General features: G+C 44.3%; 2 protein-coding genes across 4 annotated transcripts in view; both read left to right on the top strand.

Moving 5' to 3' along the window:
• DDC (dopa decarboxylase) overlaps positions 1 to 4,365 on the top strand; it is a 73,983-nt gene extending 69,618 nt beyond the window's left edge. For all 3 annotated transcript variants that reach the window (XM_030265740.4, XM_072924360.1, XM_012571823.5), the window contains exon 14: positions 459 to 4,365. In XM_030265740.4, the coding sequence (XP_030121600.1) occupies positions 459 to 674 (216 nt within the window). In that variant the 3' untranslated portion in view covers positions 675 to 4,365. The remainder of the gene's footprint in view (positions 1 to 458) is intronic.
• Positions 4,366 to 6,293: 1,928 nt separating this feature from the next.
• Positions 6,294 to 11,644, top strand: FIGNL1 (fidgetin like 1). The gene is made up of 2 exons (XM_002190554.7): positions 6,294 to 6,344; positions 8,936 to 11,644. The coding sequence occupies exon 2, from the start codon at positions 8,944 to 8,946 to the stop codon at positions 11,011 to 11,013; it is 2,070 nt and encodes a 689-aa protein (XP_002190590.5). The 5' UTR covers positions 6,294 to 6,344; positions 8,936 to 8,943; the 3' UTR covers positions 11,014 to 11,644.
• Positions 11,645 to 15,233: the final 3,589 nt, after the last annotated feature.

The following is a 15,233-nucleotide window of genomic DNA, read 5'->3' as shown; positions in this document are numbered from 1 at the left end:
TAGCTTAAAAATTTTTAAATTAAGAGTAAGATTTAATATTCAAAATAATGTCTCACAGCAGCCATGCTTAAGTGAGGAAGGTTAGTATAGTTCACTGCAAAACTTCCTCCCATGTTTGTTTGATTAGATCCAAGAAGAGTGTAGTAACACAGATACAATAATGAATGCTTTTAACATAGCTCACGACCTTAGGTCACAAAAAGGTAGTCAGCTATCACAAATGCCCCAGTGTGAACACTGCTTCTAAATGGAAGGTAATCCCTAAATCTCTTTGTGGCTCAAAACTTCTCTCTTACATCATCATCTTTTTGTGATCCTTTGATGGGAAAGCACTGAGAGATGAGAAGGTGACTGCTCGTTACTAGTGTTACTTGAACTTGGCTGCTTGGTGGGATTTACATTTTCTAGAACTGTTTCTAAAATTCATTGCCATATCAATTGAATTACAATGATTTCAGGGCTCAAATGAACTAAACGAGGCACTTCTAAAAAGCATAAATGATGCCAAGAAGATCCATCTGGTCCCGTGCCACCTCCGAGAGAAGTTTGTGCTACGTTTTGCTATTTGTTCCCGCACAGTGGAATCCACCCACATCAAGTTTGCCTGGCAGCACATCTCACAGCTGGCAACTGATCTTCTGAAAACATGGGAGCAAAACCACCACCAGCAGTAACAGCAGTGAAGTATAAGTAGAGATTCGGTAATTAACTGGCTTTCTCTGTGTTGCCAAGTTTTATTTTAGGTGCAGGTGGGAAAGTCAAACTATGAAGAAAAAAAGTACAAAACCTGTTGTTATATAGCCTAGCTGCAGTAGCAAAATCCTTGCCAGTGAGTTGAATTGTAACCATAGTCATTCCTCCTCTGTACTGTAATTCCATCTTGTCTGTTTCCAGGATGCACATAGCCAAGGAGAATAGAGCTGTCATTTCTTACCAGTTTGTAGTCAAGAGCATTTGTTCAACTAAGCAATGAAAATGGAAGGGTTGGTGCTCCCTCCATTGTCCTCATTCACCTCCTTTCTTCACAGATGAAACTAAAGGTCTTATAACCAATTAATTTAACATTACTATGACTGCAGGAAGAAGCCATGTTGGGGAAGTTTAGTTCACTTTCTAAATATGTTAGTATCTGAATAAGCATGCACAAATGTTGCCAGGATTTGGGGCACTATCATGTCATGACACACTTGCTGCAGGAATTTTGTAAATGAACAAAGGACTTCAAGACTTCCTTCACTGCATAGCCACTTAGGGCAATGTGCACTATCAGATTACTAATCATCCTTCTGGCAGGTTCTCTACTTACCCCTAAATGGTTTGCTTTTAAAACAGCCATTTTGTCAATTCCAGCAAATAGGTTCTGCTGGCTATTGGATTCCAAATTGATCATTCATAATGATATCCCTGAAGAGCTCCTCCTAAAGAGTTTTGTGAAAAGCTATGTGCTACCTGGTATTCTATGTTTTTAATCAAGTTATTATCAGCAGTGATTACTTGAAAATAGTCTGTAAGATATGTTCTGTGAAACTGAGTTGTGATTTGTTTTTATGGCTACCATTTTGATTACTTCATGGTGTAATAAATCTTTGCCAAAATGTGCTAAGGAATGTGATGTCAAAAATACTACTCTTAGTTTCTCAAATTAGCTAGCAAACGGGTAAGCAAGTGACATCAAAACAGGAAGTAAAAGAACAAACCCCCAAAACCAGCTGTGGTGCCCCCATCAGTGGTTTTCTTCCATAAACAGTGATGAATGGAAAATGAACATACTGGAAAACGTCTTTCTGAGAAAGTAAAATCATATATATATTGACACAAACCATTGATTCATCATCCTGTCAAAGGCAGACATAGTAAAGAGCTAAAATGAAAGTTGGAGGTGAAAGTCAGAAGAATATCAAGTCACAAAGTACTTTTGTCATTTTAAGAACATAAATTCCAGACAGTTATTTCTGTGTAAATAAGAACAACGTAAGTGGCTGCTCCAAGAAAAATAATATGTAGGATTAATTTCTACATTTGCATTTCAATCTTCCTTTTTAATGCTCATATTAACTTCTACAGCCTCTTGAGCAATGTGCACAATTATTCAGCTTTCTTCTTCAATCCCTTTCAAGTAAACTTCCTACAGCTGGAAAGTTGCAAGTAGACCAGGGAAAATAGATCAGGACAGTTTGGCACATGATCTGCTCCTATCTCTGCCTTTCCTAATCTCTCACTTCTAGGGTGCAAACTGGGAAGGACTGCTATTTCCATAAGGAACTGATTTCCCAGGTAACAGATCAAGAAAGGGATAACCAATGAATTTGGTAAAGCGCAGTAATACTTGAGCAGGTGACTGACACAAGACACTACTGTTAGCTACAGTGACAGAAATTTTGATAGCATCATTCTCTTCAGCAGAACCAATATGAAATTCAACTTTTCTGTGGTAGCACAATGCAGTAGATTGGTAGACTGAAGAGAGTGGAAAATGCTGGTAGTTATTTCCTTTCTCTGTTACTATTTTCTTAAACAACGTAATTCAGACCTCATGACCTGGAAAAGAGTGTTCATCCATAACACGTTATCTTCCACACTGATAAAATTTTACAACTTTTACACTATGAAAACTCTAGAACCTTGAAGCCAAAGAATTACACATTCTCTGTGAGACAGACCAGTATTTTGTATGTGACATATATAACCAGGATTGTCCAGGGGAAAAAAAAAAAAAATAGCTTTGGATCAAAGCTATCACAGAGTAAATCCAGGATAATTCCACTGAAATGAAATGGAGTTGCTCTGGGCTTAGGTGACTATAATTGAAATTAAAAATCTGACTAATAAGTATTGGAAAACAAAGGCATAAGGTAAGGCACCTCTAAACTGAACATAAGAAGATTCTGCTGGAAATCTGCTCCATGGAAACCAGAGCAGAGATGAATGATGCCTGCCTGTGTGAGTCTCAAACTGCTGTAAAACTGGGATGCAGGCAGGATGCACACCCAAACCTAGGAGAGGTGAAATGTCCTCAACAACCCACAATTAGACATAGATACCTTTAGACTTTTTGGGGGAAAATACTGCCAAAACTGACATTCAATTAAACATTTTTCAATATCTGGATATCAGTTTAAGAAGTGGCTGTTGTCCAGATACAGAAACTCCTGTTGGCAAAGAATAGAAGATAAAGGCTAATTTAAAATACAGATGGAGTAAAAGTTCATTTTTGTTTTTTGGTTTTTTTTTGGTTTTTTTTTTTTTGTTTGTTTTTAAAGAAGTGACATTAGTAAATCTGTCTAATAAACAGCAGTTATGAGACCCATGGAATTACATTTCCCCCTGGCTAGCCCAGTACAGAAACCTCAAGTTCACGGTTCTCGTTTTTCTGAAATTCTAGAACAATTCAAATATGTTTAACCAGTGAAGGCCTACATAGTATTCTCTCTCTCATACCTTTTTTTCTCCATGTGATAATTCTTTCTTAGACTATTAACATTAGGTTATCTGAAAAGGAAATATGGGCTGTGTAATCAACTCAAGAAGAAGCATTGAAAGGAATATTTTAAAAAAGCACATAACTGCTGTTTCTGTTCTGTAGCTTTGTAATGTATCTGTGAGAAACACTGTATTTATGAATAGTTAATGTTAATCTGGATTTATTGTGCCTTGTGTGCAAAAGCTAATACAGCCTCTGCTGGTGAATACTGTTTGATATTAAAAATAATTTAAAAATCCCAGAACTGTACTTTAGTAGAATATCCACATCTCAAGGAAGACCATGACTATTAGAGAAGGAGGGAAAAACCTGACTTTTACATTCAGGAGCCTCAATTTATTTTTTTTAAACTAGCAGACTACAGTACTTACATTCTTAATGACAGATTATATTTTATTACTGATGGTGAAATAATAAAAATGTATGTATTTATGAAAGTATTGGTAATATATTATACTCTGAACTGCATTATAATTATTACATTTTTAATTTTTTCTTGTGTTTACATACAAGATTCTGCTCATTGTTGTTTTGTTGTTGTCAAAGTACTACTCATCACCATATGTGATAAGCAGTAATCACATTGAAGTTGCCTTACAACAGCAGTCTAAACCTTGAGATGTATAAACTTGAATTGCTCAAAGACAGAAGCAAAAGAGAAATAAAACTGAGAGTCCTGAAGACCTGGGTAGTTGGTTGGTGAGGGCAGGTTAAATAACCATCAATGGATGATAACTGTATAGCATATGTAGAGTTTGTATGTTCTAAGTGGAAAAATAATCAGAAGTCCAATGCTCTAATTATGACTTGTGAGCTGTTGACTCCCTTTAAAATCTGTACCCAAAACCTAATTGGCAATATAAATAAACCAAAACAAAACTACAGCTATTGTCTCTTTGTACTTAACTGAGTTTTTCTCACCTCATCTTTTTTCTCTTGTCTCATCTCATTCATGCCAGATGCACTGTAAGAGGCCCAGCTTTCCCACTCATATCAAGTCAGTGCCCTGATTTTCACCACCAAGGACTTTTTTTCAATGTGTCCTTCAAATCACTTTGCAAATGGGAGTTTGCAAATTTTTCTGCAGGAAGTTTCCTCCTCAGCAACAGGAGTCTGAAAAATACCTGGCCATATCCAGGGCCAGTGCCGACCCTTCTGCCAAGTTCTGCACAGTACTGCAGCTGCATCTGCCGCTGGAGCCACATGCCCAACTTCGGTTTTGGTTTGTAGCTCCGGTGCCATCCAGTAGGACAGGGAAGGGGTCCATGATATCAGTCTTGCCTGGCTGCAGCCCACGTCCCCAAGGCTGCTTTGCTCCCTGCCTCTGCAATCCCAGGGAAATCGGGCAAGCGTGCCTTGGGAGAAATTTGATGGCAGCAGTGTCACACACTATTTAAATGTTAGCCCAGTTGGGTCTGAGATGATAGCTTGCGTGCCAGCACAGACAGTTTAATGTGCTGTCTGCATTAATGGCATAACAAGCCTGATGTATGACAAAAACCTGACAGTAACTGCAGGAAAGGCTTCTCAGGGAAATGAAATGTTCACCCACACAGAAGCATCTCTGTTAATACCAGAGGTGTAACTGCAGCTTAGAGTGCTAATTTGCATCTAGGTTGGTGTGCTAATTTGAACGTGGGTTGGTGTGATCCAGATGGGGACTCCAACACCACAATCAATTCATGGGATGCTTCCACATGGCCCACCATCTTTTGCCCTGTATAAAGAGTGTGCCATTAATCTTGTCCTTGTCAGAGCTGTTCTCCCAAACAGGCCTGCGCAGCAGCTGTTGTTTCCAGGAGTGCTAGACAGCGTGCCCTTCTGACACTGCCGTGGTGGCCCCGCAGCCGGTGTCTCAGGGCTACAGCTGAAATAGGTGGCCGTGGAGGTCAAGTGCCTGTGTGCCTAAGGGCCAGGTACCCACCACTGGCTGCGAAGTCACCACCAGGGTTAAGGTTAGGGTTAGTGCTTTGTGCTTGGGCCATCACTCGTGGAACTTACTTCCTGCGGAGCCCATCCTGCAGGAAGGGCTGCTGCCAAGGACACAGCCCGGGACTGCCTGTGAGCCGAGCCAAGGGCACGGAGAGGCACAAAGGCCGGGCAGCCAGGAATGCTGATGGGAGGTGCCCGCTCCGCTGTTTGCGGCAGCTAAAGGCGAGTTTGACACAGGAACAGCCACAGCAATTCCGCTCCTTCAGTCACACTGAAGTTCTCTGCCTCACGGAAATTGCACATCTCCCTTTCCATTTTCTACTGCTACTGAAAATGGCTGGGACAGGCAATAAACGTGACAGAACCTGTGACATTCTCCAGCCTCTCCCTTCTCAGCTGCTCTGACCTCCAGCTGAGGAACCAAGCCCTGGCCAGAAAGGTTCTTCCGAAGCGTGCGAGCAGGGCTGGCGAGGCGCAAGAGCCTAGACACCGGCACCAGGGGAGCGCCCGAGGCCGTCGGCAGCGTCTTCGGCGGGAGACGCGGGAGGACTCGGGAAGGAGGTGGGGGAGCTGAGGGGACACGGGACGGAAGCTCAGGGAACACGCGGAGGGATCCGGGGGGACCCGCCGCTCCCCACAGTGGGGCGGCGGTCGGCGCGCGGCCGGTCCCGCCTCCCAAGGCGCGGACCCCGCACCCATTGGACAGAGCGCGCCTCAGGCGCAGCCAATAGGGCGCGCCCGCCCTGCCGCGCGCCGTCCCTCCCAGCGCTGCGGGTGACGAAGCGCTTACGAGCCCGCCCCTCTCCCACTCGGCCCCCCTTCCTGGCCTCTGATTGGCTGCGTCTCCCGGAGCGCTGTTACCCGATTGGCGGGCGGGGCGGGGCGGGGCGGGGCCGAGCGCAGAGCGGGCGCGCGCGGCTGGCGGCGGCCGGTGGGTGCGGGGAGCGGGAGCAGCGCGGCCGGGCCGGGGGAGCAGGGCAGGGGAGAAGGGAAGGCAGGGAAGAAGGGAAGGCAGGGGAGAAGGGAGGGGAGGAGAGGGGCCGCGGGACCCGCTCGGGGCTGTGGCCTCCGCTTCCCGGTGCCCTCAGGGGGCACCCGCCCGCCGCCGGGCCGGCCAGGGCTCCTAAGCTGAAGGGCCGTGGCTGCCGGCTGGGAAGGGGCGTGGAGGGCTCAGCCATGGCCGGGTGGCTTCCCGGCTGGGTTCCTGAGGGCAGTGGAGGGTGGGTGTGCTCGCTGTGTTTCCCTGGGCCCCGCGCTCGGCGTGCTCGTGTGTGGCGGCAGCAGCAGCTCCCGCCGCTCCGCCCTGAGGCGAGCGCGCCCCCGAGCGCCGCATCCATCGGCGGCCGTGCTGGGATACACCCCCCGCTTCAGGCGTGCACACCGAGTGCGATCCCCTCGTCTGGGAACTGAACGTGTGTGCAAGTGGCTCTCTTGGAGAGAAGTTGTACGGCTATGAGGACAATTAATATGGATTAGACATGGGGGAAAGAATGATGCTAGACGGTGTTTAAGATGTATATAAATAACTAAAGGGTGAGTGTCGAGAGGGTGGATCCAGGCTCTTCTTGGTGGTGCCGAGCAATAGGACAAGAGGCAATGGCAGAAACTGAGGCATAGGAAGCTCCGCCTGGATATGGGGAAGAACTTCTCTCCTGTGGTAGTGACCACACTGCACAGGTTGCCCAGAGAGGCTTTGGAGTCTCCCTCACTGGAGATACTCAAGAACTGTCTGGACACAATCCTGTGTCATGTGTGCTGGGATGACCCTGCTTGAGCAGGGAGGTTGGACCAGATGACCACTGTGGTCTCTTCCAACCTTCTCCATTCTGTGATTCTGTGAACAAAAATAACAAAATTCAAACTGGTTGCCACTCTTCACTTGTTACAACCTTCCCTCAATGCTATGAAGGTGACCATTGAATCCTTAAGAAAGTGATGGTGAACTAACTTGAGATTTTATGGTCTAAACTATAGGTATTTCATTGGGGCAAATACCTGCTATTAAACTTTTCCTGAATTTATGCTTTTATGACACTTATGATCTTTTTGATCCAACAGTTACAAAAAAAATTATGTGCACAGTGAAAGCCGTTTAGAGAAAAGAAGTAAAAGGCTGCAGCCTTTTAACTCCTGTTCTGTCACTCAGCTATGGATGGATGATGATGTGAGTTTGAATCACATTCTCTAGGTGCAAGTTACACTTCTCATGGTGCAAAAGTTGGCAGTAACTTTTTGGAAAGTCTTGCTTTTGTGGTCTGGCTTTGTTTGTTTGTTTTAATTGGATTTGCTTGTAGAAGTGCCAGATTTGCAGGTAAAATGTATTTTGACTTTTCTAAATAGCACTACAAATCTGGCTGTAGTGAAAAAAAATTCAAGCAAAAATTATTGGCATCCTGATTATTTATCACATGTGCAGCCATATAGGCATATGAGCGATAATCATATTGTGCTCTCTGTTGTCTAATGCTGATGCCAGACGTTTTGCAAATAATTAGGGAGGACAACCTCACATAGCCTGGATTTTTTCAGTTCTGTCTTCCCAGCCTTGCATGAACATTGCACCTGTACCTTCATCTGCACTCCTACACAGTCCGTAGCTGATCCAGGGGATTGCAACTTGACTCACACACTGTTGGAAAGGGTGCAGAATATATGGACACAATACTTTGCAGAGAAAGAAAATACATTGTGGACGTGAGCAAATAATTTCAAGTCAAACAAAATACTCCTGAGTCAAATGTCATCTTTCCTATTTCTTAAAAGAAACCCAACACTAAAGGAGTTTAAATTCTGCTTTCTGAAACTGAGAAATAAGCATTGCTTTAAACACGCAAGAGCTTCGTTTCTCTAAAGTGTAAAATGGGAACATTTTGGTGCCCTCTAAATGGAAGAATTAGTTTTGAACATTTTCTGGTAATCTGTTAATATTTTCTTAATATGAAGTCTTGCTACATTCAGGATTAATAATTCCATTTCTGTCTCTCCTCAGAGACGCTGCACACAGTATTACTTACTAGCTTAATGGTTTCATTTTTATTACCATCACTGTAATAAATGAAATCATTCTGACAGAGTGGTGTATCCTCTGTCCTCTGCTGCACTGTGCCATATTCTGTCAAATAAGAATGAAAGCATTGGTGCTTTCATTTAACAAGGCCAGTTTTTGCTTGGCCATCTGTTACTATTCTTTGCAGCCTACTTATCTCCCCAGGAGACCTCTGGTTAGAAGCAAACTCTCTCTTTTTTCTTTTTCCCCCACTTTTTTCTTTTCCTCTTTGGATGAGGAAGAAGAAAGAACCTCAGTCTAAATGCCTTTGCACCACAGAGCTGGTTGCTTTTTAAAAAGATTGAAGTGTCCAGACTGGCTAAGTAGCTTGCAAGACCTCCTGCTCTGTTTCTCTCAGTTAAAATAATGTAGGTTTTCCTGTGTAAGTGTTTAGGAAAGTAAGTGTTTAGGAAGCAGCTGGTGCAAATGGTGTGAAATGGCATTTTATAACTGCAGGTATTTTCTGTCTGTTCCAGCATCAGTGATGGAGGCCCCCAACCCCAGTGCGGTGCACCTGAGTGACTGGCAGGAAAGTTACTTTGCTGTCACCTCTGGCACCTGCACGCCCGGGCAGAAGGCAGACGGATACCGTGCCAAGATCCTGCGCATTCAGTATGCATGGGCAAACTCCGAGATCTCCCAGGTCTGTGCTGCCAACCTGTTTAAGGAGTACGCAGAGAAATACTCTGCGATTATTGACTCTGGCAACGCAGAGACTGGCTTGAATAACTATGCAGAAAACATTTTGACTTTGGCAAAATGTCAGCAAAGTGACAGTGACAAGTGGCAATCTGCCTTGACAACAGATAATGTGTTTGAATTAAAGTGTGTGCGAGAGAGGATGCAGGCTGGCAAAATTTTCCAGAGCTCTCAGATGGCACAGACAGATGCCCGTGTACAAGCTGATAAAGGGGTCAGCGCCTCCGCTGCTCCAGCTCCTCCTAAACTCGATGTCTTTGGCAGTACCAGGGAGACTGAGCTCACTGCTGGCTCAGCAAAATGTGCAAGTCAGGGACCAGATCTTCTTGGGCATCCCTCATCTTCCAAGTCCCTTCAAAGCAGTGTGCCTTCTGTGACAAGAACTTCAGACACACTTCCTGCTGCTTCAGCCTCTTTAAGCAAACAGGTTCTTCCAGGTTTCCAGGCAACTCCACTCTTTGGAAGTAAAGAAGCCACTAATAGTAGTTCTCTGAAAACGCCAGGTAACTGTTGTGATGGACAAAATTCATCTCTTTTCAGCCAGTCAGGTGTACCTGCCTGGTCTGCAAATTCTGGGAAAAGAAAAGCATTCTATGGTCTGGCTGATGAAGGCAGCACAGCTATTCCTAGCCTTGCTCCATGTCAGGCTTCCATTTCTACAGAAACTAATGGTTTTTCAGGGCAGAGAAACAGAAATGAAGAGAGCAGTGCTCCTGGGTTTAAAACGGCAAAAGAACAGCTGTGGATGGATCAGCAAATGAAATCTCAAAACCAGCGTGCACCAGTCTCATCATATGGAGGAGTAAAAAAATCCTTGGGTGCAGGCAGGTCTCGGGGTCCATACAGCAAGTTTGTGCCTCCAGTTCCAAAGCAAGATGGAAGTGAAAATGGAGGAGCACAGTGTAAGCCTCGTGTAGGGGAATCAACAGACCCATTGCTGCCTGTGGATGAACGGCTGAAAAACATAGAACCAAAAATGGTTGAACTCATCATGCACGAGATCATGGACCACGGGCCTCCAGTCAGCTGGGATGACATTGCTGGAGTTGAGTTTGCCAAAGCTACTATAAAAGAAATAGTGGTGTGGCCCATGCTGAGACCAGACATCTTCACCGGCTTGCGTGGTCCTCCCAAAGGAATTCTGCTCTTCGGGCCCCCTGGGACTGGCAAGACCCTCATAGGCAAGTGCATCGCATGCCAGTCTGGAGCAACTTTCTTTAGTATCAGTGCTTCCTCTCTGACTTCCAAGTGGGTGGGTGAGGGGGAGAAGATGGTCCGTGCACTGTTCGCTGTGGCGCGGTGTCAGCAGCCAGCAGTGATTTTCATCGATGAGATCGATTCCCTGTTGTCCCAGCGCGGAGAGGGGGAGCACGAGTCGTCCAGGAGAATAAAAACTGAATTTCTGGTGCAGTTAGATGGGGCAACAACCTCCTCTGAAGATCGTATCCTGGTGGTTGGAGCAACAAATCGACCCCAGGAAATTGATGAAGCTGCCCGAAGGAGACTGGTGAAGAGACTGTACATCCCTCTCCCAGAAGCCTCTGCCAGGAAGCAGATTGTCACCCGGCTGATGGCGAAGGAGCACTGCTCTCTGAATGAAGAGGAAATCAAACTCATAGTCCAGAAGTCTGATGGCTTTTCTGGGGCAGACATGACACAGCTCTGTCGGGAAGCATCTCTGGGCCCTATCCGCAGTCTGCAGTCCATGGACATTGCAACTATCACGCCGGAGCAGGTACGGCCCATCTCTTTCCTGGACTTCGAGAGTGCCCTGAGGACGGTGCGGCCCAGCGTGTCCCCCAAGGACCTGGAACTCTATGAAACCTGGAACCAGACGTTTGGCTGCGGCAGATGAGCTGCATCACAGCTGTTTTGCAGGAACAGTTTAGGATTTCAGCACTGCCACGTATTAAACCTGTGGCAATTTAGTGCATCTGTGCTTCATTTTGTTTCTGTCCTGGAATTAAACCTCCTCATGTTATGTGGGCAGGTGTCCAGGCTCTGGCTGAGGCCTTGCCAGCTGAAAAGACTGTCAGGAACTGCTGCTCATGATACGAGAAATTGCTGAACAGCAGTGGCATTGAGAGGTTGACAGAATTTACAGATTGCTGGGAGAGATGGAAACAAATTCCACTGATGTTTAAGGGGAAGGTTATCAAACCTCACAAATAATTGAAAGGAAGATTGGGGAGATCTTGCAAGGTCCACTATGCTGTATCAGTAAGGGATTGAAGTAATAGCAGAAATACCTGTTTTGGGTAGGAGTATGGCAAAACTGGGATGGATAGGGAAGGGTAATTAGAGGTGCTTTGTTTGGGAGGAGACAGGAGCAGAGGGAGGAGAGGGTGGAGATGGATGTGGACTTGTATGGAAAAATGGAAGGGGGGACAAAAGAGGAATGTCTCTTGAGCATTGCTCTTGTCTGACAGCCTTTTGCCTCATCACTGCAGTCAATCCCAGCTTCTCATTAAAAGCTTTTTTGATGATTTTCTGCTTGACTTTACTTTCTGTGCTGCATCAGCATGCGCGGGTGTGTTTTATTGGAAGGTCTGGACACCTATGGGTGCAGAAGAGGCCATGGGTCACAGGGGCTTTGATCTGGGCCCAGCCGTGGGGTAGCCAGTGTGGGCAACCAGGTGCTGTAGGGATCCAAAACTCACTGCCAAACTAAGGGCTGGACAAGCTGGCAAGGAGGAAAGCCCGGATTTGGAAAGAGCCCCACAATGGCAGGATAAGGGGGCTCAGGGTCTGAGCATGGGTATTTGATAAATCCTGTGGCAGTGTCTGAAGGCTCTGTGAGTGAGTTGTCCTTGTGAAACTGGAGACTGCGGGGGTTGTGTCACACATTGGTGACCTTGGATGCTTGAGGCTGGAGCTGAGGGACAGTGGGGCTGTGGGTGGGTTTATGGGAGGGGATTTGTGTGTGCTGGGAAAGACTCTGCTCCCTCTGTCCTTGTGTGTCTGTGTGTGTGGTTTGGTATCCACTGGTTTGGATTAGGAGCTCAGGCTTGCTCCTGGCTGGGCCCCCAAGCAGAAGCAGCAGCAGCCGCATCCATCAAATTCAGATGGAAGATGCCTTAGTCCAAGAGTGCTGGGCTCTAGTGGTCAGGAAGGAGAAATCCCATGTCCCAATACCTACTGGGTTCCACTGCTCCTTAAAATGTCCTCATACATCAATGGTAAAATTCCTGGCTAGCTTGTATTTGGCATTCATACCTAAGGCGTGAAATAATGCACAGCCTTTTATTCACATAACCTGTCCTTGCCCACTGGCTGAGCACAGCTGTCCCTGAAAGGAAAATAAATGGAAATCTTTCCTTTGGATTCCTTTGTCAGTGTGGCAGAGCTGGCTGTTCTGCTGTCTGTGCTTCATTTTCAGTTTCTGTAAAGAACTTTTTCTCCTGTTGGGGAAAATGCAGAGCTTAAAAGCTGGTCTTCCTGAGATTTCTCTGACACTGATTGAATGCTGTTTAACTAGCATTTTTTAAAGACATTTGAAAACTACAGGGCCCAGGAGACTACAGTGAGCCTTGAATTCAGAATAATTTGGAAGGCTTAGAATTTCTTAGAGCTCATAGTGATTTAAACAAACAAGTCAGTTTTATTCATAGCGTATATTTTTAGTAAAGTCCGATATATATCAGAAATTGTTTTGTAGGGATGTAAGAATTCGGGTATGGGAATTTATCTTCATTTTTGAGACAGTGAAAATAGAATAATTAGATTATTCTGAAAGAATAAATGTGTGATGTGGTTCAAACCAATTGACTTTTGTGCCACTTGGGTAAAGATTATGAGATTAAGTCTGCTCTTACAAGTTCTGTTTTGAAGAGCTATAAACAGATAGATAGTAGGTAAGATTTTTACTCTCTCCAAACATGTCTTTAAATTCATTTTTTAGGCACATGAATGAAACACCAGAGAATTTTAATTGTTTAGTCAAATTAAGGGTTGCTCAAGGGTTAATAAATGCCTTATATATGATTAAATAAATGCCTTATTTATGCTGGGCATTATTCTACTGTGCTATGTGAGCATTCTGTGGTCATCTCTGCATCTGAATTTTTACATTTTAATGGAAGTGCTCTACAGGGAGGGACCAGTGAAGATCCAAATGGTGACAGAGGTGGGACACCTTGCAGAGGTGACAAGAATGACAAGAACTGGGACAAAGGTTCTGTGCCTCTGTATTTGTTTCCTGCAAAGTGGAACTTGTCAATAAGATAAAAGGTAGAACCAGACAAGGCTGTATTTACTCCTACTTTTTATATTATTCATTACAAGAATTACGTGAACATGCCTTTTTTTTTTTTTTTTTTTTTTTTTTCCCTGAAACACATAGAAATAGTGAAAGGGAACATTAGTAAAGTTTATTGTGTTTTAGTAATGATGGAGGTGACATGACCATCTCTTCAGCCATGTAGCATTCTTGGGGTTTTGCTGCAGAGCTCAGAGCCAGCAGGACTTGCAGTTTCAGCCCAAGATGAGTTTCATAACGCTCTGTAACAGTGCCACCACACAGCAATTTGACTGCCAGGAACATAATTTCACAAAATACAGAAAATTGCACAGAAATAGGGCATGATTGTAATTTAAGGGAAATGGTGCAGATAAATCCACTTTAATGGATCTGTTTAGTGTATGCAGAAACCTGTGTACTTCATTATTTATTCTTTTTGGCTGGCTGGTCTTTGGAAGAAGAAATGCACAACTCTCTGGTTTTGTGGTTCAGCAACGTTGGGTGCACAATCTCTCAGTTTCTTTTTAAGGTAAATAATTGCAGTCCTGGAAAAGTCAGGTCTTATTTATAATAACAAGGCAATTCAGACTCTCAGTGTATCTTGGATGTGAGTTAGCTAAATTGTTTCAGAGCTGTATGAAGTCCCCTGGGGGATTTTCATTTGCAGAAAACTGTGCCAACACATGTAGGGGAAGAAGCTGATGAGGCAGAAATGATCATCACCTGCTAATGGCGAGTGGATGGAAACCAGACTGGCCTCATAAGAGCATCACTAAGATTGTTCTTTTGAAATAAGGCAATTTCCTTCTAACAGAAATTATGGAACTGCTCACAAGCCAATGTGACATTGGAAAATAACCCCCAAACAATGCAGCATGGGCTGTCCCCTGGGCTGCAGTGCAGGCACCTGCTCCATGGGTCTGCTGGAACCAGCCAAGGAGGCCACCCCTGCAGCCCTCCCCTACTGACACCTTCACACCTGCACCCAGCACAGAACAATTCATGTAGAAGTGGGATAGCAAAGATACAGCCACAATATTCCCAAAGTCCTCATTTCTTAGCCTTGCTTGTTAATATTTTGTTACCATTCTGTATTTACCTGTAGAAAATCAGTCACATAAGATGCTGTAGATATAAGCAGCTGTAGTACTAATAGGTCTCTTTTTTTTGTCCCATTAGGTGAGAAACTTCATATAACCTTGGGTCACAGCTGTGAAGCCAAAATAGCACTATCACAGAGTTATGGGTCTGGAAAGGACTATAAGGAATCCTCAAATTCCCACTTTGTGTAAGGTGAATTAATTTTTGTGATTCCTGGTGCATGTTTTGCTTGGTTTGTTCTTTAAAAACATTCAGTACTAATAGAAACCTTGGTCTCTTTTTGGACTTCATTCCCATACCAGTGATATGATCACACTCAGGACTTGACATATTCAGTAGATGCCGCAATGCAAACACAGAGTGGTAAATGTTTAGTGTTAGCCATCAATATAAGTGGCTTTCTATTAATAAAGTGTCTGGAGTCTTCTTCAGCAAGGTTGAAGGTGAGTAAACTTTTTCCCTAATGTCTCATCTCTGTTGCTGTCATGCAAGTGTTCTGTGCTTTAGTCTGTCTGTATTGCTCACATCACAGACATGGGGAATGGTTTAATCATCCCCTTGGTAGCAGGTACCTCAAACAGTTGAGATGCTATCATTTGACACTAGAATACTACCTCTACTAAATAAATTGCATAAATAAATAATTACCTCTACTAAATAAATACCTCTACTAAATAAATAAACTTATTTTCATAATTTCCTGTTGGTTTGACTTCTTATCGCTTCTGTGTACT

This window comes from Taeniopygia guttata, chromosome 2 (genome assembly GCF_048771995.1).
Source record: "Taeniopygia guttata chromosome 2, bTaeGut7.mat, whole genome shotgun sequence".
Lineage (NCBI taxonomy): Eukaryota > Metazoa > Chordata > Aves > Passeriformes > Estrildidae > Taeniopygia > Taeniopygia guttata.
Note: the sequence above shows the minus strand (reverse complement) of the source record. Positions and strands in the feature narration are given on the sequence as shown.